The following is a 27,575-nucleotide window of genomic DNA, read 5'->3' on the forward strand; positions in this document are numbered from 1 at the left end:
AAAGAAGGGAGTGGAGAGGGATTCAGAACTGATGATGGAGCATTCCAGAATTGGGACACAGGTTCAAACTCACAAAAGGGCAGTTAATACTAGGAATGATAAGCCAACAATTTATGTCAAGGCTTCCACATGAAGTTGAGAACAGGCAAGACAGGAATTTCTCAAACTCTATCCACAGGCTCCTTTTTGTCAATCGTCAACAACTACCTTCCATCTTTTTCTAGTTGGCATTGTTTGGTCATCTTAGCAAAGAAAAGAACAGAAACGATAAAATCTTCCAAAGAAATGAACCAAGCATGTGTATAGAAGACTTGACAAGAGGGGTATTGCAAATTGGACATTAGATCCAGTGCATCAGGAAGTGCTTAATGCTTATACAAGGGACTAATGTGCATGGGAATAAAGATTATGTCATCATTGTAACTTTTATTGTACAGTCTTTTCTTATCTTTCTGTCATTTAGATCTTAGATCGCCTGGGTTCCCTTTCATCTTTGATAGTTTACTAGTTCAACTCTGAATCTGGGTTGCTTATTAGGACAGGAATCAATCAGAGCTCAAAAATATTTTAAATAAAGTTTAATTGACATCCAGGAATCATTTAGGATTGGATCTCAAAAAATTCCAGTTCTGAATTTCTTACTGAATAGTTTGACTTTTTTTTTTCTCCCCTCAGAATATCTTTACAATTCACATTGTAGAAAGAGGGTCATTCTGTAATTTCCTTAATGGCTGTATGTGATTCCTGAAAATTAGATTAGAGATGTTAAGACCTGCAGACTTTTCTTTGATGTATCCATAAAACAAGAAACCATGGTAATTGAATTGATAAAAACAGACAGATGAAGTTCCACAGCAGTGGACTCTTTAGCTGCTAGTTGCATCAAAAGTGAACCTGTCAGCATAACCCCTTTCTGGTGATATTATCATATTGTTGAACAGCCTTGTTTTTAATCTATTAATAAGTATTTCCTCACCACCTCCTTACTTCAGATGAAATTTGTCTTAATAGGTAAGTGAGACTGCATTTGAGACACGTGAAGAGAGAGCTTTATGGAGTGCTTTCTTGTCAGTAAAGAGCAAGATCTATCCTGGTATTATGTCTCATGAAATTACTTTGTTATCCCTTCCTGGTCTACTATCTGCTTTGTATTACTTACAGTCAATTGGTTTTCTATCTTCTTAATTAGCAGTTCAGTCATGCTCCTTTTATTTCAAATTCATTTTTTATTGCTAGTCATGTTTCCAAAAGCATATAATTTCTACTAACCGCTGTCATTGTTTTTACTGTTTCTGGTATCATCATCATTTTTTTCACAGGTGTTGAGGTTGATCATTTTATTGAAACATCCCTGGAACTACTACAGCCACTCGAGGATTTCTTCAATCATGTCTTTGTCATGGTGGTAAGCTGCTTCACATTTCACATCTCTCAGTATTTCCAGAAGAAAATATTTGTTAGTGCTTGAAGTACTGAAAAAACCACACCTTTAGCTAAGGCTCAGTGAGAAAAACATGTTTGTCTAGCAGATGGTCGGTATATACAGCTGATGCCTTCTGATATAACCTGATAAAAGGTTTCAGATGTTAAACACAATAGGATCGCAGAATCAGTCAAGGAAGCCAGATTTAGGGGAAATCTGTGAACACTCAATCCAAGACTGATTTCTCCTAATTTCTGATTATAGACAATACTCAACCAAGGGAATCCAACAGCTGGATTCTGGTCTATGACTAGCAACAGAAAATAGAAACCAATATTCTAAATTTTAGGAAACCAAATATCTTCAGATACAAGGATGAGACCTGCCAGTCTATTGCTCAGTCTAATGGGCTGGATATTGAGATACAAAATTTGTAACTTGACTGAAATGAGAAACTAACAGAAAATTGGAAATTAAGAGACCTTAGGAACAGGACAGACATTAGCAACTCAGTTGGAACTGCAGAAACTGGTAGCAGATCTGTATGTGATTGCAGGAAAGTAAAACAAAATATAAGATAGAAGAATATAAGAAAAGAAAAAAGGATATGTTAGCCATCTCACCTAACTGTGGAGAAGGAATCCCACCAACTCCAGCCTTGGCATCCCAAGAAGGTTTTCCTACTGTATCCCACAGTAGGGCAGTTTTCAATTCCACAAAATCATGCTCTGTCTCTCACAGAACTCACCAGCTCAAGGCTATATTATTTCTCAAATCAATAGTGGTTTTTATGATCCTTTACTCTTTATTTGTAATTTCCTGGAAACAAGCAAAATAGGAAACTTAAGTCTATTATTGTATGGTAGGGAGAATCCCATACAACTTGTCTCTCTTCAAAATGGAAGCTATTCTAGAACATTAGAAAATAGAAACTAACTACTTAATCCTGTATATGACTTAAATCCTTAATATTTGGGCTTATAGCATTGGTCCATTGCGATAGTAAACCCAAAAATATAAAGCCCATGGCCCATACAACCCGTTGGGCACAAATTAAGCTTATTAATCCATTCTTAGTCCAGTTTAATGGCCTGGTTTGCTGCTGGCCTTCTTGTTTTATTGAGCTACATCAACAACTCAACTCAAATCAGTCTTACGGTTATCCCAACTAAATAGGGTTGGCTGCATAGATCTTCTGCCTCCAATCAGCTCTATTCATAACCATACTTGTTACTAGTCCTAAGCTATGCATGTCTTTCCTCGCCACTTCTCTTAGAGTGGTTAAGAAATATGATAGTCATCTTTTAGTAGCTTTCAATTCATTTGATTCCCTAATTAGGCCTTACTAGATCACAAATAATGGTCATTGGGACGACCATAAAAGTTTGTGAGACTTCTTTTGAACTCCCTGTGCAGGATAACTTTCCTTAGCTTGGCTGGGTCAGAGATATATGATGATGGGAAAGATGTTAATTGCTCAAGATTGTCTGACTCACTGACCATCAAATTGGGCTTTAAGCTGCCATTCACCTACAAGATTCTCCAAGGTCCATGAACCATGATAAAAAGTTTGATAGTGGAGGAGATCAGTTACCTTGATCGTATATAATTGCTAAGAGTGTAGCCCGTGAAGGGTTTTTCATTTGATTAGGGAAGCTGGGGCTGTGGCTGCATTCTAATATCTTATGCTGATGGTCAGTTCAGCCAATTTCTGACAGATGACTTGACCAGAAGTGTGCTTCTTGGTATTCCATCTAAAGTTTCCCTCACAGCTGTGTTAATGGCCCTTTTTAGACCCAGATCTGACACATGGCAAATTGAATGGGGCCTAAATTTTGTGAAAAGGTAGACCCCAGGTCCTCTGCTCACATGTCCAGTTTCAGCCCAATGGAGTATTCCAAATGGCACAATAGTGCTTTGAGAGAAAGAAAAAAAAAGAGCGTCCCAGTGTGCGAGGCTCCCGCTACTGCAGGGTGTGGGAGGGGCAAATGTACCCAGCCTTACCTCCCCTTCGCAGAGATGCTGTTTCCATGTTTCGAACCCGCAGCCTGATGGTTGCAATAGCACATGATGGTTGCATTAGCACAACTTAATCGTTGCGCCAAGACTCTCAAAATAGGTTTGAAAAATTCCAGGAAACGGGAGAGTACAGTGTACTGGTCAGAGTACAGTCCACATGCATGGACAACAGGGATTCATGCCAGTAAACTGGAGGGTGGTATATATGGTTGAATTTGAGTCTGAAATTTGACAGGCCTATCTGGAAGGTCTCCTGTTTATCCAACGGTTCAGAATTGCTATATATCACCCTGCCACATGGCAGACTAGGGGTCCCATGGAGAGAAGCCTCTCTAGAGTAGACCATGTAAAGGCAAAATTTTCTCGTAGAATAACAACTGCTGTTTCTGTAACCTTAATTCCTGTCGGCTTTGGGTTCTGCCCCATGATTTTGGAATTACTATGAAGACACTGTTCAGCAAAGATTTTAAAGCATCTTTTTGATTAATGAAAGATTATTACTAATGAAGATGAGAAGAAAAACATTGTATTCTTGTTCAATGCCAAGGTGTTCATCCATTGTTCTGCTGAATCATTTGACTTTGGAAGCTGCTCACTTTCCATAGATTTCATTTTCATTATCCATTTAGACTAATTTGTCTGAGATTCTTGAAATCCTGAAGAATGTAAGCAAATTTTCTTAGATTTTAGCATGAGTCGAGCTTTAGCCTTTAGATTTGAGTATTTCAGAATTCTGCTTCTTTATGTACTTGAGTGGTTTGCCTACATTATTTTTTCTTCCAGACAGTGCGTGGTAGAAAATTACCTACTCAACAATTCTGTTTCTGTTCATGTGTAGGAGGATGAAAGAGTCAGAAAGAACAGGCTTGCGCTCTTGAAGAAAATTGCAGACCTTCCAAGGGGGATAGCAGACCTCTCAGTTTTGCCTGGGTTTTAGGGTTTTGACCACCTCCATTCGATTATAACTTGAGGGATTTGGGAGTAGTTTTGTAAGGACAAATCTGAAATGGTTTCTTCTCTTCCTTTTCCATTGCTTTGTAGAAAGAGCCAGGATAGTCTCATATGGTCTCTGTGCAATTTTCTGCTCCAATTGGACTTGTGCAGAGGATGTAATTTATAATTCAAGAGGTTTTGAGAGTATTTCTTTGAGGACCAAGCTGGGGTGGGTTTTTTTTTTTGTCTTTCCTAAATCCCGTTTCCATTTCTTTATAGAAAAGCCAGAATTATCTGGTGCACTCTCTCAGGTGCAATTTTCTGCTCGAATTGGGCTTCTGTAGAGTGTCAAGGAAATTTTTCAGTAAGTAGTGACAGTGTTGAATGTTGCATTCAGGTCATTTTTATTGTTCAGATTCAGATCTTGTATATGCTCTTTGGCTTTATGATTTGTGAATACGTTGGGCACTGGAGCAGTTATATTGAGAAAATTAAGATCTTTAATCCCAGGTATGAAGCTAAAGAATACTCTTTACTGGTTATCTAAAGTACCAGTGATACACATTGGGCATGTGGGAATCCTGAGATGTAAAATGAATACTTTACGAACAGACTTTGTAACCATACTTTTTGTGTCCTTGGAAAAACTGTGTTAATTACATAGTGTCTAAATATGTAAATTTGCAAGAACTCTGGTCTCAAGGTAACAATCCCAGTTCAGAGGGTAATTTAGGAATTTCTCGTTAAGCCCTAACACACACTCTCCACACAGCTTGCTCTGCTCCAACACTAGCTCCTCCTCTTCTTCCTTGTCCCTGATCCTGCTCATCATCCGGGCATTCCCATCAGGCTGCCATTGCCCCCACCTCTCTCTCTCTCTCTCTCTCCCTTGACCCATTTGACGGAGGTGTATTGATTGGAATCTCCTTGACCCATTTGACGGAGGTGTATTGATTGGAATCTCCTCCTCTATATCTGTCCTCCATATGAACAAGTGATTATTCTGGTAGTAGCAATGGCAAGTGATTTTCCCTATCAACTAAAGGTACAATCCGAATCGATTGGAATCCTCGTCCGCTATCTCTTTGTTCCCTGGGGCTACTCTGGCAACTGATTGAAAACCACAAGCTGAGGGCAAAACATGGCAAGATCGTCCCTCTTTTCACTTTCTCTGCCCCCCAAACTCGCAATAATGTTGCAGCAGCCCAGTATCCATGGATTCACTCTTTATCTGTCAAATTGGCATCTTTAATATGATTGAACGAGAGAGAGAGAGAGAGAGAGCTCAACACCTCAACAACAATTGTCCTAAGAAGAGCAAGATCCTTCAAAAGTCTCATAACTGAACAAGAAAATTAAAGTTTCATGATGAGTTCAATCTATGGTACAGTGAGAGTTGACAATTTTTTGTTTTTTTCCTTTCCATTTTCATTTTGATTCCCACTAGCGATGTCTCTCTTTGTCTTTCTCCATTGTTGATCACCGAGTTTAGCATCCATGGATTCCACGGCTCAAGAACGTTTCTGTACCGATAGGAATACCTAATTTCTCCCAAGCTTGGACCTCACAACATGTGGATCTCCTCTAAACCCTTGTAAAAATTGAATCCAACATTGATCCAATTTTGTCTGCAACTGACCTTTTCCAATTCCATTTTTATTTCAGAGGGATAAATCGTCCACCAAGACATTTCCTTGGGTTCCTTTGGAAGCTCTACCGCCGGAGACACCACCTCTGAAAACTGCTTCAATGACCTTATTACTCTCAAGACATTATTGTTGTTACTTTTAATTTTTGGTAATAACTGTACATCTCTAATAACATAACATTTTAATCCCCACCCCTGGAAAATGATATCTATTTGACATAAGGGTATAAAAGAGTGGTTACAACTGTTACAAACAGCTTTACCCTTTTTTTTATACCTTTGATTTTGTGTATTTCCCTCTTTATCTATTTGAAATTTATTAGTCGTTGAAAAGGAATCATTGGTTACTGTTATCAATAAACTAGCGGCAGGGCAACAATGTCCGTGTGCAAGAACTACAGGAGAGAACCTATTCTCAGAAATTGAACTACTAAATGAGTTTCTTGTTCTTGAAATATTTCAAATTGACGCAACCAAAACAATTCTGGGACTAAGTTTTTCTTCTCCACTTCTCTATTAGTGATGTGTTCAAGTGATTGGACTCCTCTGTTATCATTAACTCTCACAAGAAAATATCCTTCCCCATGCCAATCCGACTGTACTGAGGCCATGGTGAGGAGAGTACTCTTTCACCCATGATCTTAGGTATCAAGTATGGATGGATTGGATGTAGGGATGGTATCACAGTTTTACCCTAAAAAATACTAATACCATAGGGTATTTTGACCGTTATACCTTTCGTCTGTACCGTGCATCGATATGGTATCGGCCAGGTATTATTATTGATGTCAGTATCAGTATCGGGATCGCCTGATATGGCCGGTCAGAGGCCAATACCTAAAACCATGCTTTCATCAAACTCGGCCCTAATTCATATCAACTTTTGGTAAGAATTCATATCAACTTTCAATCAATGTAATTTGGCAAAAGTTCTGGAAACAACCACGAATCCAGAGTTCCTTATTTCTCCATTTTTTTTCTATTTGTTTGATGTTTGAAATAATTCCTTGGCACCCATCCAAGCGCTATGATGATTCCTCATTCACCAAGGTTTGAGTAAAACTTTGTTCATTAATTAGTGCAGGTCAGAATCCACCGTCTATCACACCTTCAGTTAATGCCATGTGATAGTTTAGTAAGCCTTCAGATATGGTGAACATATCCACATCACCGTTTATCTGTAGTTAAAACTTTTGATTATTTTCAAATCTACTACTATCATCATAGGGTTTAAAAAATATTTGAAGTATCCAAGGAAGTAAAGTTAAATAAGAAGAAGCATTAGATCAATAAAAGAGAAGATTTGATCCATGGTGGGTCATATGGTTGATTAGGACATCACATTAATGCCATAGACAAGTGATTTTAAAGATTTCTATTTATGGTGATTTCAGCATTATTACGGCATAAATAGGGGTTTGGGAGATTTCTATTTGTGACAATTTTAGTATTATAACGGCATAAATATTGGTTTTGGAGATTCTATTTATGAAAATTTAAGCATTATGACAGCATAAATATGGGTTTTGAAAAATTCTATTTATGACAATTTCAGCATAGAACAACATAAATAGTACTACTGAAAGAGCTTCCCCTAGTCGGGTGGAGTTCTAACAACTTCTGTGATGATTCTTGTAGAATTTCGACTTCGAGGATGTGTTGGAGACTACTAGGGTAAATTTCCCATAACCTCTTGTCTCTTTCTTCTTCTTCTTTTCTTTCTTTTTTGTTTCTTCCTGGCCTTTGCTATTTATAGGTGTAGGGGATAGGGGAAATTCGATGGCGAATTGGAGGTTTTGGCGACGCAATAAGGGTGTTTTGTCGTCAAAACCTTAAATTTGCCAGCAAAATAGGATTCCACCGACGAACTAGGTGTTTTTCGTCGATGAATTAACTACCTTGCTGACGAAATTATGACACCTATCATAATCACCCTGTAGATATGTTTTGTGTGTTTTTTCGCAGGAAAACTTCTTAGAGCACTATCTCCCAATCCGATCGTTCGAAATTTGATGATCTGGGTAGTGTCGGAAAGGTTTAAATTCTAACCTATGCAAATATTATTTAAATGTTTGTCTGTGCTTATGACATGTGTATACTGCATCTGGATCCTGGAGGTGTTTGAATACTTCGAGTATTCGGGTCATGAACTAGATTCTCCTCGGGGGTGGTTTCGGGGCGTGACAATAACTGTAATCATTTTCTTGGGAAAGATCCTAGTTTATGGTTTTGTTCAATAGGAGAACTACTGGTTTGCAGCCCAACTTCTTTGTCTCTTACAACAAATCAAGAACAAACTTCCTTTGGGATACATTAATTCGTCTTTTGGACCTTGACACTTCAATTCCTAAGAAATACTTTAAGGACCCAAATCTTTAATCTTAAATTGTTGAGCTAGGTAGGTCTTCAGCCTAGCTATCTCAATTCTGTCATCTTCAGTCACTATAATGTCATTAGCATAGACAATAAGGGTTGTAATAGTACAATTACATTGTCGGGTAAATAAGTTGTCATCATCTTGACTGTTGGAATACCCATTCTTCAAAATAACATGCTTGAATCTCTCAAACCAAGTCATACTGTTAAGAACAGATTTGATAACGAAGATGCTTTCTTCTTTATCGGATGGGACAACAATGCCTGTTCAAACAATGATAGTTATCTAACTTCCCAAATTCTAAACAACGGTTTTATATACCCCTTGCTGCTGTTTTATCTACTAACCCTGTTCCTAAAACCCATCATGAGGCATTCTCTCACCCTGGTTGGAAGGCTTCTATGGATACCGACATGGATGCCTTATTATCTAGAATTCTTGGACTCTGGTTTCATTACCTATTGGGAAGGATCTGGTTAAGTGTCGGTGGGTTTACATTATAAAATATAATCCCGATGGCTCTGTCAAGCGGCTCAAGGTTCGCTTGGTTGCTAAAGGCTATACTCAGACATATGGTGTTGATTACTTTGAGACTTTCTCTCCAGTTGCCCGGCTGAATTCAGTTCGTATTCTTGTTTCTCTGGTTGTTAATTTTGATTGGCTTGTATATCAGATGGATATTAAAAATGTTTTTTTCCATGGTGATCTTCAAAAGGAGGTTTATATGGAGCAACCTCCAGGGTATGTTGGTCAAGGGGAGAATTAAACCAAAGTTTGCAAACTTTGTAAGGCAATTTATGGGTTGAAACAATCTCCAAGAGTGTGGTGTGATAAGTTTAGTTTCATTGTTACTCAAGTTGGGTTTTCACGATGTTATTTTGACAATTCTGTTTTGTTCATCATCAGAACAACAAATTGGTGGTAATGGTAGTCTATGTGGATGATATTATTATATCTAGTAATGATACTTCTGGTATTGCTTAAGTTAAATCATATCTTCATCAACATTTTCAGATGAAAGACTTAGGTGTTCTCAAGTATTTTCTTGGTATTGAAGTCTTGAGAAGCAAGAAACTCAAGGAAGCATGTTTTGATCTTCTAACTGACACTAGAATACTTGCTTTCAAGCCCGCAGATACTCCCATGGACCCCCATAAGAAACTTGGGTCCATTGAGAGTGAAGATTTTCTAATATTCACCGGCACAGACGATTGGTTGGGAAACTCATTTTACTATCACTCGACTAGATATATCTTTTGGTGTTGGACTTATTAGTCAGTTCACGCAATGTCCAAAGAAAGCTCATTGGGATATCGCTTGCCGTGTGTTGCGATATCTAAATAGTGCTCCTAGTAAGGGTCTTATCTATCGACCTACTCAGAGTGCTAATCTTGTTGGATTTTCGGATGCTGATTGAGCTGGTGCTGATGATGATAGGCGTTCCACTACTGGTTATTGTACTTTTATGGGTGAAAATTTGATCACATGGAAAAGCAAGAAGCAAACTATTGTTGCTCGATCCAAGAAGAATATCGAGCAATAGACGATATTACAACTGAGTTGATGCGGGTCAAATCATTGCTCCAAGAGTTGGGGTTTTCTATTTCTCAACCAATGAAGATGAACTGTGATAATCAAGCTGCTACTTACTCATGAGAGGACCAAGCACATTGATTTCTCTTCAGAAATTTAGGGAAAATTACATCACCCTCCCCTGTACTTTACCCTAATTACACCTTCTTCCCCTTGATTTTGTCCAATTACACCCAGACCCCCTCTGGCTGACGGTGTTAGCATACTGTTAATTTTAGTTTGGAAAAGACTATTTTACCCTTGTATGAAAACATCATAAATAAAATTACAATACTACCCTTTTCTTCAACTTCAACCTAAAACATCCAGAACTATCTTTCCTCCTCTACTGCCAGCACCACCACCACCTCCGCCGCTAGTGAAAAATTTCATTGAGAAGATTGCTTAACTAACACCATATTCTGTGTCTAATAATGTGCAGTTCGTCACTGCAACTCCATTCACATCCTTTTCATCTGGATACTTGCCAAGGCTACCAACACTATTGTTTAAACATAAAACCCACAATATTAATATTGAATTAGTTAAAGCCCACACCATTTTTGGGTTTCACTTGAAAATTAGGGTTAGAGACCAGGGGAAAAAATACCTAATTCCATGTCCTAGTCCACAAGTGACCTCATTAATGGTGATATTGATTGGGCCTTGACTGACTGAGATGTATCATCCCTTGTTCCAATGATGCTATTGGATATTGTGATAGAATTGGATTCACTGATGTGGATGTCATCTGTGTTTGGGCTAGTTTCAGGGGTGGTGATAGTGAGCTTGCGAGCCCCAAAGTTTTGGCAAAAGTTAATCATAAAGTGGAAAGCTTTGCTATTAAGTGAATGGATATGCCGAACCCTCCCATTGTTTACATGATTGAACTTTATGTTATGCGAAAATCAATAATTTTCAAGGGTAAACTAATTTGAACAAGAATGAAGAATGTCTAACAAGAAAGTACAGATCATGGTTTCCAAATGCCACTTGATCTGTCGGGTGCAGGAGACTTCTGGTGTTCAAATTTACCAGGGATTTCATGCCTACAGTGGCCATAAAACAACCATGGAGGGCTGGGTTTTGAAAACCATTAATGGGTGTTTTAATATCTGAAAGCGTTTTTATTTTTCAGGGTTCCTCATTTCGCTTGAATGGTGAAGGGATTTCAAGGCTTGTTCTAGCTTATTGGAAAAGCCGTTGGCATCGATTTAAGTTCAGTCCGAAACCCTTGTGGGTTTCTATTTTGCGGCTTGAGGAAGAAGGGGTTGCAAGAGGAGGAAGAAGAAGGGTAAATGGGTCATCTCACAATGATCCAGGGTTAGTTTGGGCAATATAAAAAAACTAACTATGCCACATCAGCGCTTAACAGACAGATGCTAACGACAGAGGAGGTCTTAGTAATTTTTCAGAAACTACAGGGGAATTGTACGTAATTGGGTAAAATCAAGGAGAGGGAGGTGTAATTAGGGCAAAGTACAGGGGAGGGTGATGTAATTTTCCCTTTCCCTTTTGGTTAAAGTTTCCTTTGCATGCACTCCGCGGTGAAGTAGAATGCGTTGTCCTAGATCCTTCAGAAACACCCTTAGCTGCATCTCCAACCTTGAATGAAGTAAAATCGACTGTTTTCAAGATTGGGGGTTTTAAAGCCCCAGGACCTGACGGTTACCAAGCCTGCTTCTTTCACACCTTCTGGGATCTCATTGCTGATGAAGTCTACAAATTTGTCAACGATTTCTTCACCATTGAAGCCCTCCCTGAAGGCTGTAACCACACTCTGTTATGTATGATCCCTAAGTCTGACAATGCCCTGATTGCATCTAACTTTAGACCCATCAGCCTTTGCAATGTCTCCTACAAAATTCTTGCAAAAATCCTGGCAGACCGATTTAAGCGCTACCTACCTCTCATCAACTCCCCCAATCAGGCGGCATTTATCCCAGGTCGACAAATCACTGACAATATTGTCATTGCTCAAGAGATCTTCCACTTCCTCAAAAGGAAAAAATCCGGCCGCTCTAGCTTTGTGGCTTTGAAATTAGACATGTCTAAGGCCTATGACCGCATAGAGTGGATCATGATAACAAACATCCTTAAATTTCTTGGTTTCCCAGAAAAATGGATAAATCTGATCAAATCTCTCATCAGCACAACTTCATTCTCCTTGAAAATAAATGATAGTCCTTTTGGCTACTTTAAACCTTCCAGAGGCCTCGGACAAGGATGTCCTCTTAGTCCCTACCTTTTCTTCCTTACTATGGAAGTCCTCTCACGACTATTAGAGGCAATCAGGGAGATGGGAACCTTTAGAGGGATCAGAATTGCCATAAGTGCTCCTAAAATCACACATCTCTTCTTTGCTGATGACACTTTTATTTTTGGTAGGAACTCTGAAGAAGATATCCTATCTATCAAAGCTACCCTTGAGCTCTTCTCTGATCTTACTGGATAGGAAAGAAATTTCTCTAAAAGTGAACTTTTCTTCAGTAAAAATACTAGCAATGAAGATAAAAGAAGAACTTGCACCCTGCTTGGTATGAAGGAGATGAAGCCTGAGTCCTTGTACCTGGGAACCAAGCTTTTCCACCACAAATCCAAAGCGAAAGAGTTAGAACCCCTTGTCCATCGCATTAAATCCAAATTAAACTTTTGGAAGGCAAATTGCCTTTCTTTTGCTGGGAGGCATGTGTTAATACAATCCGTCTTAGCATCCATACCCTCTTACCTAATGAGTTGCTTCTTGTTTCCACAAATAATTTGCTCATCCATAGATTCAATTTACCTTAATTTCTGGAACAACAACCCACCAAACAAACACAAGACCCATCTAATTGGGTGGGATAACATCTGCACCCCCAAAACCATGGGTGGATTGGGACTTCGCAAATCCCACAACCATAATAAAGCCCTCATCACCAAATTAGGTTGGAGACTGATAAATGAAAATTCATCCCTTTGGGCTAAAGTAATTAAGGCAAAATACTTCCCCCATACCTCAATTTTCAACCCATGTGTGGCAAAAATGAAAGGAACATGGACTTGGAATAGCATTGCCTCTGTGCTACCAGACCTCAAAAAAATCGTGTGGAGAAGAATTGGGAATGGAATGAGTACCAATTGTTGGTATGACCCATGGGTACCAACTATACCAGGACACTGTATACCCTCAAATTTTCATAACTCGGCGTACTGCCTGGTAAGTGACCTCACCAGCAACCAAAATTGGAATTTTGACATCCTATCACATATTCTACCCAACTGTTTAAATCATGAAATCTCTAAATTGATTCTATCTGAATCCATGGACTGTTGGAGATGCTCTCTTACTAAAAATGGAAGCTTCTCCACCCGAATTGCGGCAAGCTTTTTTAATCCAATTATTCAAACTAGATCCCTTGTATCCAAATGGTGGCGCTTTTTCTGGAAACTAAATATCCATTCGAAATTTAAAATATTTTTTTGGCGTGTCTTAAATGCAGGTTTACCTGTCAAGGCCACTCTCTCAAAGTGGACATCGATCGAGCCTACATGTGTTTTCTGTGGTGCTCATGAAGAATCCCACTGGCACCTCTTTCTATCTTGTGAATGGACTAAGTGTATCTAGGCCTGCGGACCCCTCGGACTCAGAACTGAGCACCTAAGAAGCTCTAATATGGCACACCTTTGTGCCTCCCTCATCCAATCCAAGACCATGGACAAACCAACAACTATTTGGTTTTTTTCTGTTTTCATTATTACTTGTTATTTTATTTGGATTGTAAGAAACAAAATAATTCACAAACTGGAGTCAACAGACCCTACCCCTGTACTCAAACTTGTCACCAAATGGATTAGAGATCTGAATTTAAGACCACCGTTGGAGCATAGCCAACTGCTTGATAATTTTGTGCATACACACACTGATCTTGAGGCTCCTACAAACACTAATCATGAAATGAACTTTCCCATTTTATGTTGTGCAGGTCTCTCTGAACCAAATGTAGGCCTAATTGGATGGGCTTATTGTTTTTTGCTAGACGACCAGAGTGTTTTAGCATCTGCAGGATTTGCTACGTCAACCGATGCAATGAAGGCTGAGCTACAGGGAATCTTGCAGGGGTGGAAACACGCTGTGACTGATGGAATCCAATTAAAAGAAATTTGGATCACTAACAAAAACCTACTCAATCTTTTGCTTGCCAAGGAGAATATAAATATTCCCTGGCAAATTGTCCCTAGTTTTTTTGACTTAGCTAAAATAACTTTGAACTTTGCAAATATACAGTTTAAATATAAAAACAATAGATGGACTAATAGACTACGCTCTCTAGCAACCTTCTCTATCACCAATGGGAATATTATCCATCCCTTTCTCTATGATGTAAATGTGTTTTTCTCTTCTATCAAAAAAAAAAAAAAAAAAAAAATGTTTTTCTCTCTTTAAGTTGAATATATTACTGTTCTCATTAAAAAAAAAAAAAATAGAATGCGTTGAGCCATCCTTACAACCCAACAAGGCCTTTAGACAATTCCACTCCCCCATCATTCGACACCACTACTCTTCGCTTTGCAAAGCGAACAACGGGATTTTCTCTAACCCATAGAGGTGCTACGTGTATTGTGCTTTGTGCTTCGACAAGCTGTATTTCGTTGGAATCTCTTGCCTTCAGCTATTCGATATTAGGGTCCTTGGTCATGGCTTCTTACATGGTCGTTTGTCCACTCTCTCTCTTCTACATGGCGTCTTTCCTCTTAGCTCAGCCATTAATTTTTCTCTTCTACTTCACATCCATCACTTGACAATCCATAATCGGCCTCATCCCCAAAATTTTGCCCAACCCATCTGTTCTTCTTTGATGTTGTGTTCATGCACTAACCTTCGAATGCTTAAACAAACCCACGCTCTCATACTCTCCAACGGGTTTGAACCCATCTCTATTGCTCCTAAACTAATAACCCTGTACACGGTGTTCGACGATCTCGAAAGCGCCGTATCGGTATTTAAGGGCTTACCAGAAATCAATACTTTCACCTGGAATATAATGATAAAAGCCCATGTAGATTCTGGTGCCTTTGATTCTGCTGTCTGCCTTTACCGAGAAATGCGGGAATCCGGTGCTCCCCACGACAGTTTTACGTTTCCTGTGATCAATAGAGCTATTTCATCACTTGATCGGAGTCTTGGATATAGAGAAATGGTTCACTCCCTTGCAATTCAAATGGGTTTTGGATCCGATGTGTATTTTTGCAACACATTGATTGGGTTGTATGTGAAGCAGGGGTGTATTGGTCATGCTTGTCAAGTGTTTGATGAAATGTGTCATAGTGATTTGGTTTCTTGGACATCAATGATTTCTGGGTACGTTTGGAGTAGAAATTATTGTGATGCTTTTAGGTTATTCCATGATATGCGAACCAAGGAATTCACACCCAATTCAGTGACGATGTTGATCATGGTACAGGCGTGTTCTATATCTGGAAATCCAGTTGGAGGTACGCAACTTCATGGTTATCTGATCAAAAGAGGGTTCGAGAATAACGTGTCTGTACAGAATTCAATCTTGGCTTTGTATGCCAACACAGGGAAACTTGAAGATGCAGAAATTCTTTTTAATAAAATGGATAAAAGGGATGCTATCTCATGGAATATTATGATTTCTGGTTCTCTCTTGATAGGAGATTCTATAAGAGTAGCTGAGAACTTTGACAGAATGCGTTATGAAGCTGTCCCCAGCCGTGAAACCTTAACCTTGGTTACCTCGGCCTTTGCCAAGTCGGGTAATCTTATTCAGGGTGAAAAGATACATGGTTATGCATTGAAATTTGGACTTATTGATGTAGTTTTACAGACTTCTCTAGTGCAATTTTATGCCAAGTGCGGTTAGTTGGGGATATCAGCTCAATTGTTCCAAGAAACCTGTAAGAGGAACACCATCACTTGGAGTGCAATGATGTCAGGTTTTGTTCAAAATGGGTATTTTAAAGAGGCGATTGAATTGTTTCAGCAAATGCAGTTTGCAAGTTTGAAACCTGGGGTTGACATGTTAAGAGTCCTTGTCCTTACATATACCCATTTGGGTGCATTACGTTTGGGGAAAGGAGTTCATGGTTATGTAACAAAGAACATAGTTCACATCTCTGAAGAGGGTAATAAAGCCATGGAAAACTCTATCCTAAACATGTATGCAAAATGTGGCAGTATTGTTTTGGCTAGAAGGTGTTTTGATCAAATGGTTGACAAAGATGTTGTAGCATGGAGTTCAATGATTGAGACCTATGGGATCCATGGATTTGGTTACAAAGCTCTGGAACTTTTTTATCAGATGGAGAAGGAAGGTGTAAAACCAAACAAGATCACCTTTTTAAGTTTGCTTTCTGCTTGTAGCCACTCTGGTCTTGTTGCTGAAGGTTGTAGAATTTTTAGCTGCATGAGCCAGATATACTTCATTAAACCTGATATAAATCATCATACTTGCATTGTTGATCTTCTTGGTCGATCTGGGAAGCTCTTAGAAGCCCTAGCTATAATTGAAAAAATGGTTGTGAAACCAGATAGTCGGATTTGGGGTGCTCTGCTTGCAGCTTCTAGGGCTTATTCTGATGACAAAATTGGGTCCTATGCTGCTGAGCGGATCTTGGAGTTGGAACCTGATAATGTTGGTTATCATACATTATTGAGCAATGTACATGCCAGTGTTGAGAGGTGGGCTAAAGTTGAAACTGTGAGGATGGTCATGTATGAGAAGGATCTGAAGAAGAAACCAGGTTGGAGCTTTATAGAGGCAAGAGGGAAGATTTGTGGGTTTGTTGCAGGTGATTTATCACTTGCTGAAGTACTAGTTGAGGAGACATTGGATGCTCAAGGACAATAGAAAAATTGGGTTTGAGCAGTTAATTTTGTTTCATGAAGAAAAAGATTCTCGATGTTATATTATCCCGTGATTAGTTTATAATTAGTGTATAAATTGTTAGTACTGTTATTTGTGATGGCAGCTATGAGTCCAATGGTGGAGTAGCAGTTTGGGCACTTATATTACCATGTCAGTCACAGTTTGTGTGGTGGCCTTTTATAAATTCTGGTTTTGTAGGGAACTCTCAAGAATAAGAGCTTTGGAGATTGTACCAGAGGTTGCAAGGAGCGTAGGAGCAAGGGTGGGCACATTTAGAAGTTTGGACGAACTGTCAGGAAGTCGTAGATTTGGCTAGTGCAGGGAAAAGGTAACCTCTTTACTTTATTTCATTCTATGTTGATGAAGAACTTTGATTCTGTCTGTATAGTTAAAAAGGATAGATATGTGGTATCTGTCACCCATAAATGGGCTTTGAAAGCGAGGACTGAGAGGATCTTAGCCTTTGTGAAGGATGATGTTTGGACTTTTTTTGTTTAATTAGCTTGTTGTTTCCTTGCATAAAAATAAAAGAAAATAATTTCACACATATACAAAAATACTGTTGGAATATGGGTATTCGTGTGACATGGGTCAACCCATGATATATGGTCGACCCATGGAGTGTTTTTCTTATTCTAGTTATTATTTTCTATTCCTAGTTCTATTCTGATTATTATTACAGTCAGTTAGTTAGAGTTAGAGTTTTATTTGTAATTGGTTTATGCTTGAACTTCTATTATAAATAAATTGTGGAGGGCTACCACATTGGTAATCCATTCAATTATTTCTTCATGGTATCAGAGCAGAAAATCGATACCTGAGAGATAAAACCCACATTCCAAAAATCGATCTCCCTCTTTAAGATTGATTTTTTCCTCATCCATCTTCTCCCTTCAAGATCGATCACTCCTAGATCGATTAACTTAGTTATTCTAAACCCCTAAACCCACCGAGACCCTTCTTCTCTCTTATCTTCTCAAGTCTCCACTGTTTCATGGGGGCGGTACTTTGAGGTGATCTAATAATGATCTAGTACCTGCCCTAGATCTTACCTCCTTTCTTTTATCCTTTTTTTTTATGATCTCCATACAAAGTGAGATCACTGTTTGAAGTTGAAGACCTGCAGATTTTTTTTGTTTGAAGATCTGCAGATTATTTTTTTATATTCGAAGACCTGCAGATTTTTTGTTTGAAGACCTGCAGATTTTTGTTTGAAGACCTGCAGATTATTTCAGTTTGAAGACCTACAGATTATTTTTTCTGATTCGAAGACCTGCAGATTTTTTTGAAGACCTGTAGATTATTTTTCAGCCACTGCAGAAGATTCTGCAATTTTTTTCTGAAGAATCTCGGTTATTGAGGCTCTCGGCATTCCAGGATTTATATTTGGTTTTCATCTTATTTTTTTCCTGCACTATCAGATTGGAACCATAGAGGATCCCATCTGCTACACAAAGCCGAGACTTATTTCTTTTGCAGGAATCGATACCTGCACTTTTCATCACATCATATTTATACTTTGGTTTTTTTTTGTGATCTATAATCTCATCAGTATGCCTGATTCAGATGTATCTACCACCACCACTGGCCAATCTTCTACACAAGGGAATCATCATGATTATCCCTCTTTTCCAGCCAGCCTAGTGAAGCTCGATTGCACTAATTATTTACTCGAGTCTACATCAGTCTTTCTTTCCATTGATTCAAGGGGCTATAAGGGATATATATATGGTACCACTGTCAAGCCAAGTGAGGCTGGTTCATTACAAGATAAGTGGAGTTCAAGTAACTCCCTGGTTATGTCCTTTCTTCTCAGTGCTATGACTCCATCCATTGCCCGTGGCTATGTACTACTTGATTCAGCCGCCAAAATTTGGAAGGCTGCTACAGATATTTATTCCCAGGTAGGGAATGATGCACAAGTTTATGATATTCAAAGAAAACTCCATGCAACCAAACAGGGTGAACTTACTTTATCCCAATATTACTCTGAACTCCGTAATCTGTGGCAAGAGCTTGACTACTATGATAACTTTCAACTTGATTGTCCTTCTGATATTACTAAATTTCAGCATAGGGAGGATAAATTCAGGGTATATACTTTTTTGACTGGACTTAATGTGGAATATGATCAACTTCGGTCTCAAGTTTTGAGTCGTTCCCCTTTTCCCAATTTGGAGCAAGCCTACTCTAAGATACAGTTGGAAGATACTCGTCGTTCCACCATGTTACCACCTACACAGCCAGAGAGATCTGCTTTAATTACTTATGGGGGTGGCCCTTCTCATACTGGTACACGTTCCTCGCCCTGAGAAGGAACCTCTTAAATGTTCCCATTGTGGAAAAGAACGACATACTGTGGATTATTGCTGGAAATTGCATGGTCGGCCATCTGACTCATCTGATGGTCGTAGTGGTGGTCGTGGTCGTGGTGGTCATGGTGGCACACAAGCCCACCTTTCTGAAGCTACTGAAACAACCCCTACTACCACGCTTTCTGCAGAAGAACTTGCTGTCTTTCGTCGTATGATGACCAACTTTGGGTCTCTCACATCTTCATCTGCATCTACCTCTACCTCGACTGTGGTTCCCTCTTCTAAATCCAACCTTGTTCTCTCCAAACCAGGTATTTCTTTTGCTGGTCATTGTGCTTTGGCATTATCTCATCCTTGGATAATCGATTCCGGAGCCACTGACCACATGACTGGTCAATCTAATTTATTTTTTCGCTATTCTCCTTGTTCTGGCAAAGATAAAATTAAAATAGCCGATGGTTCTCTTTCCTCTGTATCAGGGAAGGAAGCCCTCCATTGTTCCCCTTCTTTATCCTAGTCCTCTGTTTTGCATGTCCCTAAGTTAACTTCTAATCTGCTTTCTATCAGTAGTTTGACATCTGATCTCAATTGTAAAGCTATTTTTTATCCTTTACATTGTGTCTTTCAGGACTTGGGGACAGAGAGAACAATTGAAACTGGTAAAATGCGTGGTGGCCTTTATTTGCTTGATGATGATCTTATCTCCAGTACTGCTGCTAAGCCTGGCCAGGCTCTTACTGCTACTTCCGCTGACCATCATTTATCTGAATTGCATCGATGGCATCGTCGATTGGGACATCCACCTTTAGGAACATTAGCTAAAATTTTTCCTGCTTTATTCCAGCATTGTAATCCTCACTCTTTATTATGTGAGGCTTGTGTTTTTGCAAAACAAACTCGTTCTATTTATTCTAGTTCAAATAAAAGATGTTCCAAGCCTTTTTCTATGATTCATTCTGATGTCTGGGGTCCCTCACGCACATCCTCTATTTCTGGTTTTAAGTGGTTTGTCACCTTTATTGATTGTCACACACGCACCACTTGGGTTTATTTAATGCGACACAAAAGTGAAGTGTTTTCCTGTTTTAAAGTTTTTTATAGCATGGTTCAAACTCGGTTTCACGCCACCATTCAAACTCTCCGGAGCGACAATGGTCGTGAATATTTAGATGGGGCATTTCAATTATTTCTTGCTAATCAAGGTATTATTCATCAAACTAGTTGCGTTGACACTCCATCCCAAAATGGAGTGGCTGAACGCAAAAATAGACATCTTCCTGATGTAGCTCGCTCTATTATGTTTGAAATGCATGTTCCATCTCATTTTTGGGGCGAGGCTGTTTTAACAGCCGCTTATCAATAGAATGCCCTCTCGGGTTCTTGACTATAAATCCCCTCTTGACCTTTTAAAGGGGTCTTCTTCCTATATTATTCCTCCCAAAATTTTCGGGTGTGTTTGTTTTGTTCGAAACCACTATGCCCATGGTAAACTTGACCCTCGCGGTCTCCGCTGCATTTTCATTGGTTATTCTCCCACCCAAAAAGGATATAAATGTTACCATCCTACATCTCGTCGTGTTTTTGTTTCCATGGATGTCGTTTTTCATGAAGCGGTGGCTTTCTTTCCCTTCTCGGCACCTCTTCAGGGGGAGTCTACATCTACTCTAGAAGATCTGCCGATTACTCTTCCTCCTCTACATGAACCTATTGATGGCTATCATGTACCTTTAGATGATGATGTCCAGGGAGAGCAGCAGGTACAGCCAGAGAAAGACTTTAGTCAGCAGTATTATCGTAAGAAAAAAGGGCAACGACAGCCCACCACTGCAGTATTACCACACCAAGAGTTGTCTTCTAAACCAGGACTGAATGACACTTTCTCTAGTAATATTTCTGATCCTTTAGATTCTGCTCCTTTGGATCCTTCTACTATATTTCTGATCCATCACTTGACCTACCCATTGCTCTTAGGAAGGGGAAAAGGTCTTCATTGACGCAACATCCAATCTCACAAAGTTGTTTTGTATGAGTCTTTATCCCCCCTCATTTCATGCATTTGTTTCCTCTTTATCTTCTCGTTTCCATACTACTGACTTGGCAGAGGCATTTGCGGATACCAGTGGACGAGAGGCCATGGTCGAAGAAATGCAAGCTCTTAAGAAGAGTGGTACATGGGACCTTGTCACACTTCCACCACAAAAGAAGACTGTTGGCTGCAAGTGGGTTTTTGTAATTAAACAAAAAGCTGATGGAACTGTTGACCGTTTTAAAGCAAGGCTGGTTGCTCGCGGATTTACTCAGACATATGGGATAGATTATTTGGAGACTTTTACGCCTGTTGCCAAAATGAACACTATTAGGGTAATTCTCTCGTGCAGTGAACTTAGGATGGAGTCTACAGTAGCTTGATGTTAAAAATGCCTTCCTCCATGGTGAATTAGAGGAGGAAGTATATATGGATGTTCCTCCTGGGTTCTCATCTGTTGCAACTCACGGCAAGGTTTGCAAACTTAAGCGGGCTTTGTATGGTCTGAAACAGTCACCACGTGCATGGTTTGGTCGCTTTCAGACGGCGATGTTGACATTTGGTTATAAACAAAGCAACGCAGATCACACCTTATTCATCAAGACATCGGGCAGCATTATTACTCTCCTCATAGTATATGTCGATGATATAGTCGTAACTGGAAATAACCCTGCTGAAATTTCCAAGTTGAAGACTTGTTTGGCCAAGGAATTTGAGATCAAGGATCTAGGCATACTTCGCTATTTTCTGGGGATTGAAGTGGCCCAATCTTCTCAAGGGCTATTCTTATCTCAACGAAAGTATACTCTAGATCTTCTTTCCGAAACTGGCATGTTAGGCTGTTCTCCTGTGGATACTCTCATTGAGGCAAATGCTCGTTTCCGAGACATTGATGGTGAACCAGTGGACAAAGGGAGATATCAGAGGTTAGTCGGGCGACTAATTTATTTATCTCACACTTGGCCTGACAATCTGACATTGCCTATGCTGTGAGTCTTATCAGTCAATTTATGCATGATCCCCGATCTAATCATCTAGAGGCAGTACTTAGGATTTTGAGATACTTGAAGTCAGCCCCTAGTAAAGGAGTGTTATTATCCCGTCATGATCATCTACAGATTGAGGCCTACACTGACTCAGACTGGGCTGGTTCTCATGATCGAAAATCCACCGCAGGTTATTGTACATTTGTGGGTGGAAATTGTGTTACATGGTGCAGCAAGAAGCAAACAGTGGTGGCCCGTTCCAGTGCAGAGGCTGAATTTAGAGCTATGGCTCTTGGTATTTGTGAGCTATTGTGGCTCAAAACCTTGTTACAAGATTTGAGAATTCCTATTACTCTGCCTATGCGACAGTAAATCAGCAATAGGTATTGCCCATAATCCAGTGCAGCATGATATGACGAAACACATTGAAATTGATCGTCATTTTATCAAGGAGAATCTGGATAATGGGACTGTTTGTGTTTCTTATGTGCAATTTGAAGAACAGTTGGCTGATGTGTTCACCAAAGGATTAAGTGGAAAAGTTTTTCAACCTCTAATGTTCAAGTTGGGCATGACTGATATCTATGCACCAACTTGAGGGGGAGTGTTGGAATATGGGTATTCGTGTGACATGGGTCGACTCATGATATATGGTCGACCCATGGGGTGTTTTTCTTATTCTAGTTATTATTTTCTATTCCTAGTTCTATTCTGATTATTATTACAGTCAGTTAGTTAGAGTTAGAGTTTTATTTGTAATTGGTTTATGCTTGAACTTCTATTATAAATAAATTGTGGAGGGCTACCACATTGGTAAGCCATTCAATTATTTCTTCAAATACATTTTAAATCCTCTACGTCATTTCTGACAATAATTGAGAGTCCTTCCATGTCAAGCCATTGAAAATAGATGCTCATGACTATGTCTGTGGCCCCACACACAAGACACGCTAGCAAAATAATTGGTATCTTGCGTATTATGACCCATTTCAGTGTTACATATATGCTAGAACTTCATTGGGAAACTATACAAGAACACACTAAATCACAAAGAGGATTCTGTGTCAATTATGTGGGCGATTGATCTCCTTCCTTCTCTAGTGCTCTGGTGAGTGCTTCTCTTACAATGGCCGCCCGCAAAGTGGGGTAGGTGGTCATGACTTAGGCACGCAACGAGGAGAAAGGAAGGCCTGCTGTCGAGCAAGGTAGCAGCGGCCATGGACAGTTGCGGGGTTCAGCGGCTTCTGTGATTAATGCAAACTTGACCTCGAACAAGGGAAGCCAGCGGGAAATCGATTGCAGCAGGATTAATACAATAAAATTAAATAACTGAAACTTTTTTTATTACTATTTTTCTGTTTACTTATGAAGGAGAACATAAAGGATAAGGAAAAGAAGGAGAAAGGGATATAGAAGGGGGGATAGGATCAGCTCTCATAGCCAGGCTTTCTTAGCATATCATCCTCTCACCCACGATCACTCACTGTTGCCGTGTCTCACAGCTTCAACCATAACTTTTTATTTCTTCAATCTCTGTTTCTTTTCTGCTCAGCCACATACTTATTTATAATAAAACCTAAGGCAACTTCTCAGAATAAAATAAAATCCTAATAGCAATCTAATTAAGGACCTCTTTGGTATCACTTTTCATTTTCATTTTCTGACACAAACGTTTTTACAAGTGTTTGGTACAATTTATGGACCCTATTTCTATCTACAAAACATCAAAATAATTGAGAACACCCCCCAAATGATAATGGACTCGAGTCCATTATGGATTATGGCCAAAATCTGTTTTTCATTCATTTTTTCGCTCTTTAATGAGCACATGCTCTTAAGCCCTCAAAGTCGAGGGTAAAAGTGTCATTTGCTTTTAATATTAGAAAGGCATGTTGCTGCCCGCTCTTTTCTTCTTCTTTCTACAAGGAGCCTCACCGACCTACTGTGCAACCTCGATCTACAGAAATCAAAACGAATGCTTGTGGTCATGTTTTCGGCCCAAACCACCTGGTTCTGGTTAGGCTAGGCCAGGGAGGGGCTAGGGTTGGGCGCCCGTCGTTGGGCCGAGAGCATGGGGGACGCTAGGACGTGGCTGCACCCTGTCAGTTAGGGGCTGGCCCACGTGTCAGAAACGCAGGTAGCACTGAGCGCAGAACCGCATCTCGCAAGGAACGTGAGTGGGAACAGCAAAGGTGGGCCCCACCACTGCCTCGGCAGTTGGAGGCAGAGCAGGTGTGGTGGCTTGCGTGGCAACGCTTGATTGGAGCTAAGAGGACATGGACCGAGAAGGATGGCCCTGGTGGGAGCAGTTGCGCAGACTGATAACCGCTGGTGCTTATCTTATATAAGGAAGACAGCAGATCTGACAGAGGACACACAAACACATCTGACAACCAGCATTTGTTTTACTTGCTTTACGTTTTTACTTTTCCTTGTTTCGTTTTGCATTCTTTATTGCTGTTCCTGTCATCATTTGAGGTTGAAAGGATGTACGGTCACATACTAAGGGCAACAGGGGTGTACGCACAGAGCTCACACTTGTATCTGGTATGATTGATTAATACATTCATTATTTCAGTTCATTATTGTTTGTGTCTTAAGTCGATCTCTTTTATCATAGATCAGTAGCATTTTGGGCTGTAGTCCGTAGTTGTTGGCTTAACCCAAAAGACCTTAGAGCTACTCAGGCAGGAGGGAAACCTACTAGCCTGGTGAGGAGTCAGATTAGGCTGTTCTCGGCCTCGTTTGAACCTGCGCAAAGGTTCTGGCACTCCCGCCCTATTCGCACCACGTGCGTATCCTCGCGTGAGTGTTTGGGATTTCTATCACCAACACATTTTGGCACGCCCGATGGGACCCTCATAAGCCAACGACTGCTATGGTCAAGCAAAAGAAAGGACTAGGACGTCCTCGTATTCAGAAGGAAATTATGGTGGATGAAGAGATGGAGAATCCCTCGGCGGTCGAATTTGGCACCAAGCCGAGGACGAACCTGGGCGGTTCACATGGGCGCAATGCCGGCCCATGACCAAGCGATCACCTGGAGGTTATGGTGCATGACGCCAGAGACTCCCTCATGGGCAGCGATATCAAGCAGCTTGTGGACGTCTGTAGACACATTTCCGATGACTTACGACATATGATGGCTGCGGTCGATAAGTCTGTGGCCAGTCAACAAAATCAGTTTGAAGAGTTCCGTGAAACCCTCGTTGCCTTAAGGCAGCAGGCTACGTCAAGGGCAAGACCGAACACGACGGTCACTCCACCTGATGGGACTGTTACGGCGGCCGAAGGTAAAGGACTCGAGGTAGGCCGAATAGGCTTGCCAGCTCAGGCCGCATATGGCGGAAGCTCGAGCCAAAACCCCGTTGTCGGGGACCGACCTAGGGTTAGTCTACCAGCGACGACTTTCATTAATCCCCTGTATCAGGCCGCCTCACCCGTTGCCGTCAACCTTGTTGGGAGTTACGTGGTTAACATCCCTCCCACGCGGCGTCCCCGGGTACTAGTCAGTGCAACCGCCTTAGGGGCAGTAATGCTTGCAGCATGCTGTCCCGGTTGCCAATCGCGAGCGCAAGTCGCCGCAGTAGCACCGCTCCGTGACAGGGGGCATCGGGCCCAGCCCTGGATCGGGTAACATTGCCGCCATCAGGGGCAAACGCTGTCCCCTTAGGAGGATACCCCCTGGGGCAAGGCAATGCAACCACCGGCGTGTCTGGATACAGGCCCGCAGGGATAAATATCAGGGAAAGTGTGCCCGGATTTGGACAGAGTCCGGAGGCGTTCCTAAACGCTCAGCCCGGCCTGGCCTATCATTGTAACCTATGGCCACCCGACGCGGCGGGATATCCTGCTGGCCAAGGGGCACCCGTGGTAATCGACCGGGGAGAGCTGACTAGGATCATCCAGGACAGCATTAACCCTTTCTACAGGACGATCCCACGTCCTGCGTATCGAAAGCCCTACCCCTAGTATTTTGATGCAGTGGTCCTCGGGAGGAACCCTAAGATCCCGGAATTCACCAAGTTCTCAGGTGAGGACAAGGTGTCCACTATTGAACATATAGCCCGTTTCACAGTACAGTATGGTAATCTGGGTGGATTGGAAGCGGCCAAGCTTAGGCTGTTTCCCAACTACCTAACGGGATCGGCCTTCACCTGGTACTTCAATCTACCTGCCAACTCGGTCCGGAGTTGGCGGGAAATGGAGGAGCTCTTTCATACTTGGTTCTATCGCACTGAGCCTGAGATCACCATAGGAGACTTGGCCAAAATGACCCAGGAACCGGGTGAGGCCGTTGAGGGGTTCATTACCCGATTCAAGACGGCCAAATATAAATGCCCGACCACTTTACCTGAGGCCGAGTACGCAAAGATGGCCTTTGGAGGGCTTAGTTTCGAGTTTCGAGCTTTAAAAGAGGTTTGCTGGCCAGTACTTTGCTGATCTCAGATAGCTGGTGCTGCAGGCCGCGCCCTATGAGCAACTCCTGAAAGAGGAGGGCAAGCGGAAAGCGGCCTCTATTGGAACGTATTACAAGGACGCCGCTTGTCATGCTTTCCCGTTGCTGGGGAATAGTGATAAAAAACAGGTTGATTACGTAGAATTTGAGGTGGATGTTGCAGAAATCGCAGAAGGAAAGCCCTATGTGTGTAAGGCCTTAGTCAGGCCGAATGATCAGGCCAAGCAGGCCGAACAATCCAAGACAGCACCTTAGAGGACCTTTGACTTAAAGGTGACATATTCCTTCGACATTTCGAAGGCTGAGTTAATTTTTGACCAACTGCTCAAGGATAAGCAGATTAAGCTGCCGCCAGGGCACCAGATACCACCCAGTCACGATCTAAAAGACCAGAAGTACTGTAAGTGGCACAACACTCGTACCCATACTACTACTAACTGTGTGGTTTTACGGAATGCCTTGTAGAAAGCAATTACGGCTGGACGCTTGTAGTTCCCAGGGGTGGAAAAGGGGGTCATGATGGTTGATGAAGACCCCTTCCCAATTAACATGGTCAGCGCCGACTTTTCAAAGATGGCCGGACCAAGAGGGAGTACAGCGCCGGCCCTGAATTTCGGACAGGGGAGCAATCCACCCAGGCCGAACCCAACGGCGTGGTCATCGGGATCTCGTTTGAACCCATGGGCCGCTCCTTTCCATAGCCAGGCCAACAGTGGCCGGGCGGTTAACAATCTAGAGGTTGCAACGGGCGAAACGGCGCAGGCATGTTTGGCCCCACCCAAGTGGCCTAGGGCGCCTGTCATGGGCCGGTCCAGTAATGTGCCAGCTCAGGCTAAGGAGCAGGTCAGGATTCAGAGACGGCGAATGAGAGGCAAACAGTCCACAGTGAATTCCCGTTATGAGTTTAATCCGCAAGGGGAAGGGGATTAGAACACGGGACTGGCA

The 27,575-nt window shown here is 41.1% G+C and overlaps 3 protein-coding genes across 3 annotated transcripts in view; all 3 read left to right on the forward strand.

Annotated features, from left to right (window-relative positions):
- LOC122661436 (glycine--tRNA ligase, chloroplastic/mitochondrial 2) overlaps positions 1-4,602 on the forward strand; it is a 190,029-nt gene extending 185,427 nt beyond the window's left edge. The window contains exons 34-36 of the mRNA XM_043856817.1: positions 1,012-1,093; positions 1,320-1,405; positions 4,281-4,602. Of these exons, the coding sequence (XP_043712752.1) occupies positions 1,012-1,093; positions 1,320-1,405; positions 4,281-4,379 (267 nt within the window). The 3' untranslated portion in view covers positions 4,380-4,602. The remainder of the gene's footprint in view (positions 1-1,011; positions 1,094-1,319; positions 1,406-4,280) is intronic.
- A 9,979-nt stretch (positions 4,603-14,581) lies between these two features.
- LOC122661127 (pentatricopeptide repeat-containing protein At3g03580-like) lies at positions 14,582-16,921 on the forward strand. Its single transcript, XM_043856445.1, has one exon. The coding sequence runs from the start codon at positions 14,811-14,813 to the stop codon at positions 15,837-15,839; it is 1,029 nt and encodes a 342-aa protein (XP_043712380.1). The 5' UTR covers positions 14,582-14,810; the 3' UTR covers positions 15,840-16,921.
- Positions 15,906-16,826, forward strand: LOC122663048 (pentatricopeptide repeat-containing protein At4g30700-like). Its single transcript, XM_043858755.1, has one exon. The coding sequence runs from the start codon at positions 15,906-15,908 to the stop codon at positions 16,824-16,826; it is 921 nt and encodes a 306-aa protein (XP_043714690.1).
- Positions 16,922-27,575: the final 10,654 nt, after the last annotated feature.

This window comes from Telopea speciosissima, chromosome 5 (assembly GCF_018873765.1).
Source record: "Telopea speciosissima isolate NSW1024214 ecotype Mountain lineage chromosome 5, Tspe_v1, whole genome shotgun sequence".
NCBI lineage: Eukaryota > Viridiplantae > Streptophyta > Magnoliopsida > Proteales > Proteaceae > Telopea > Telopea speciosissima.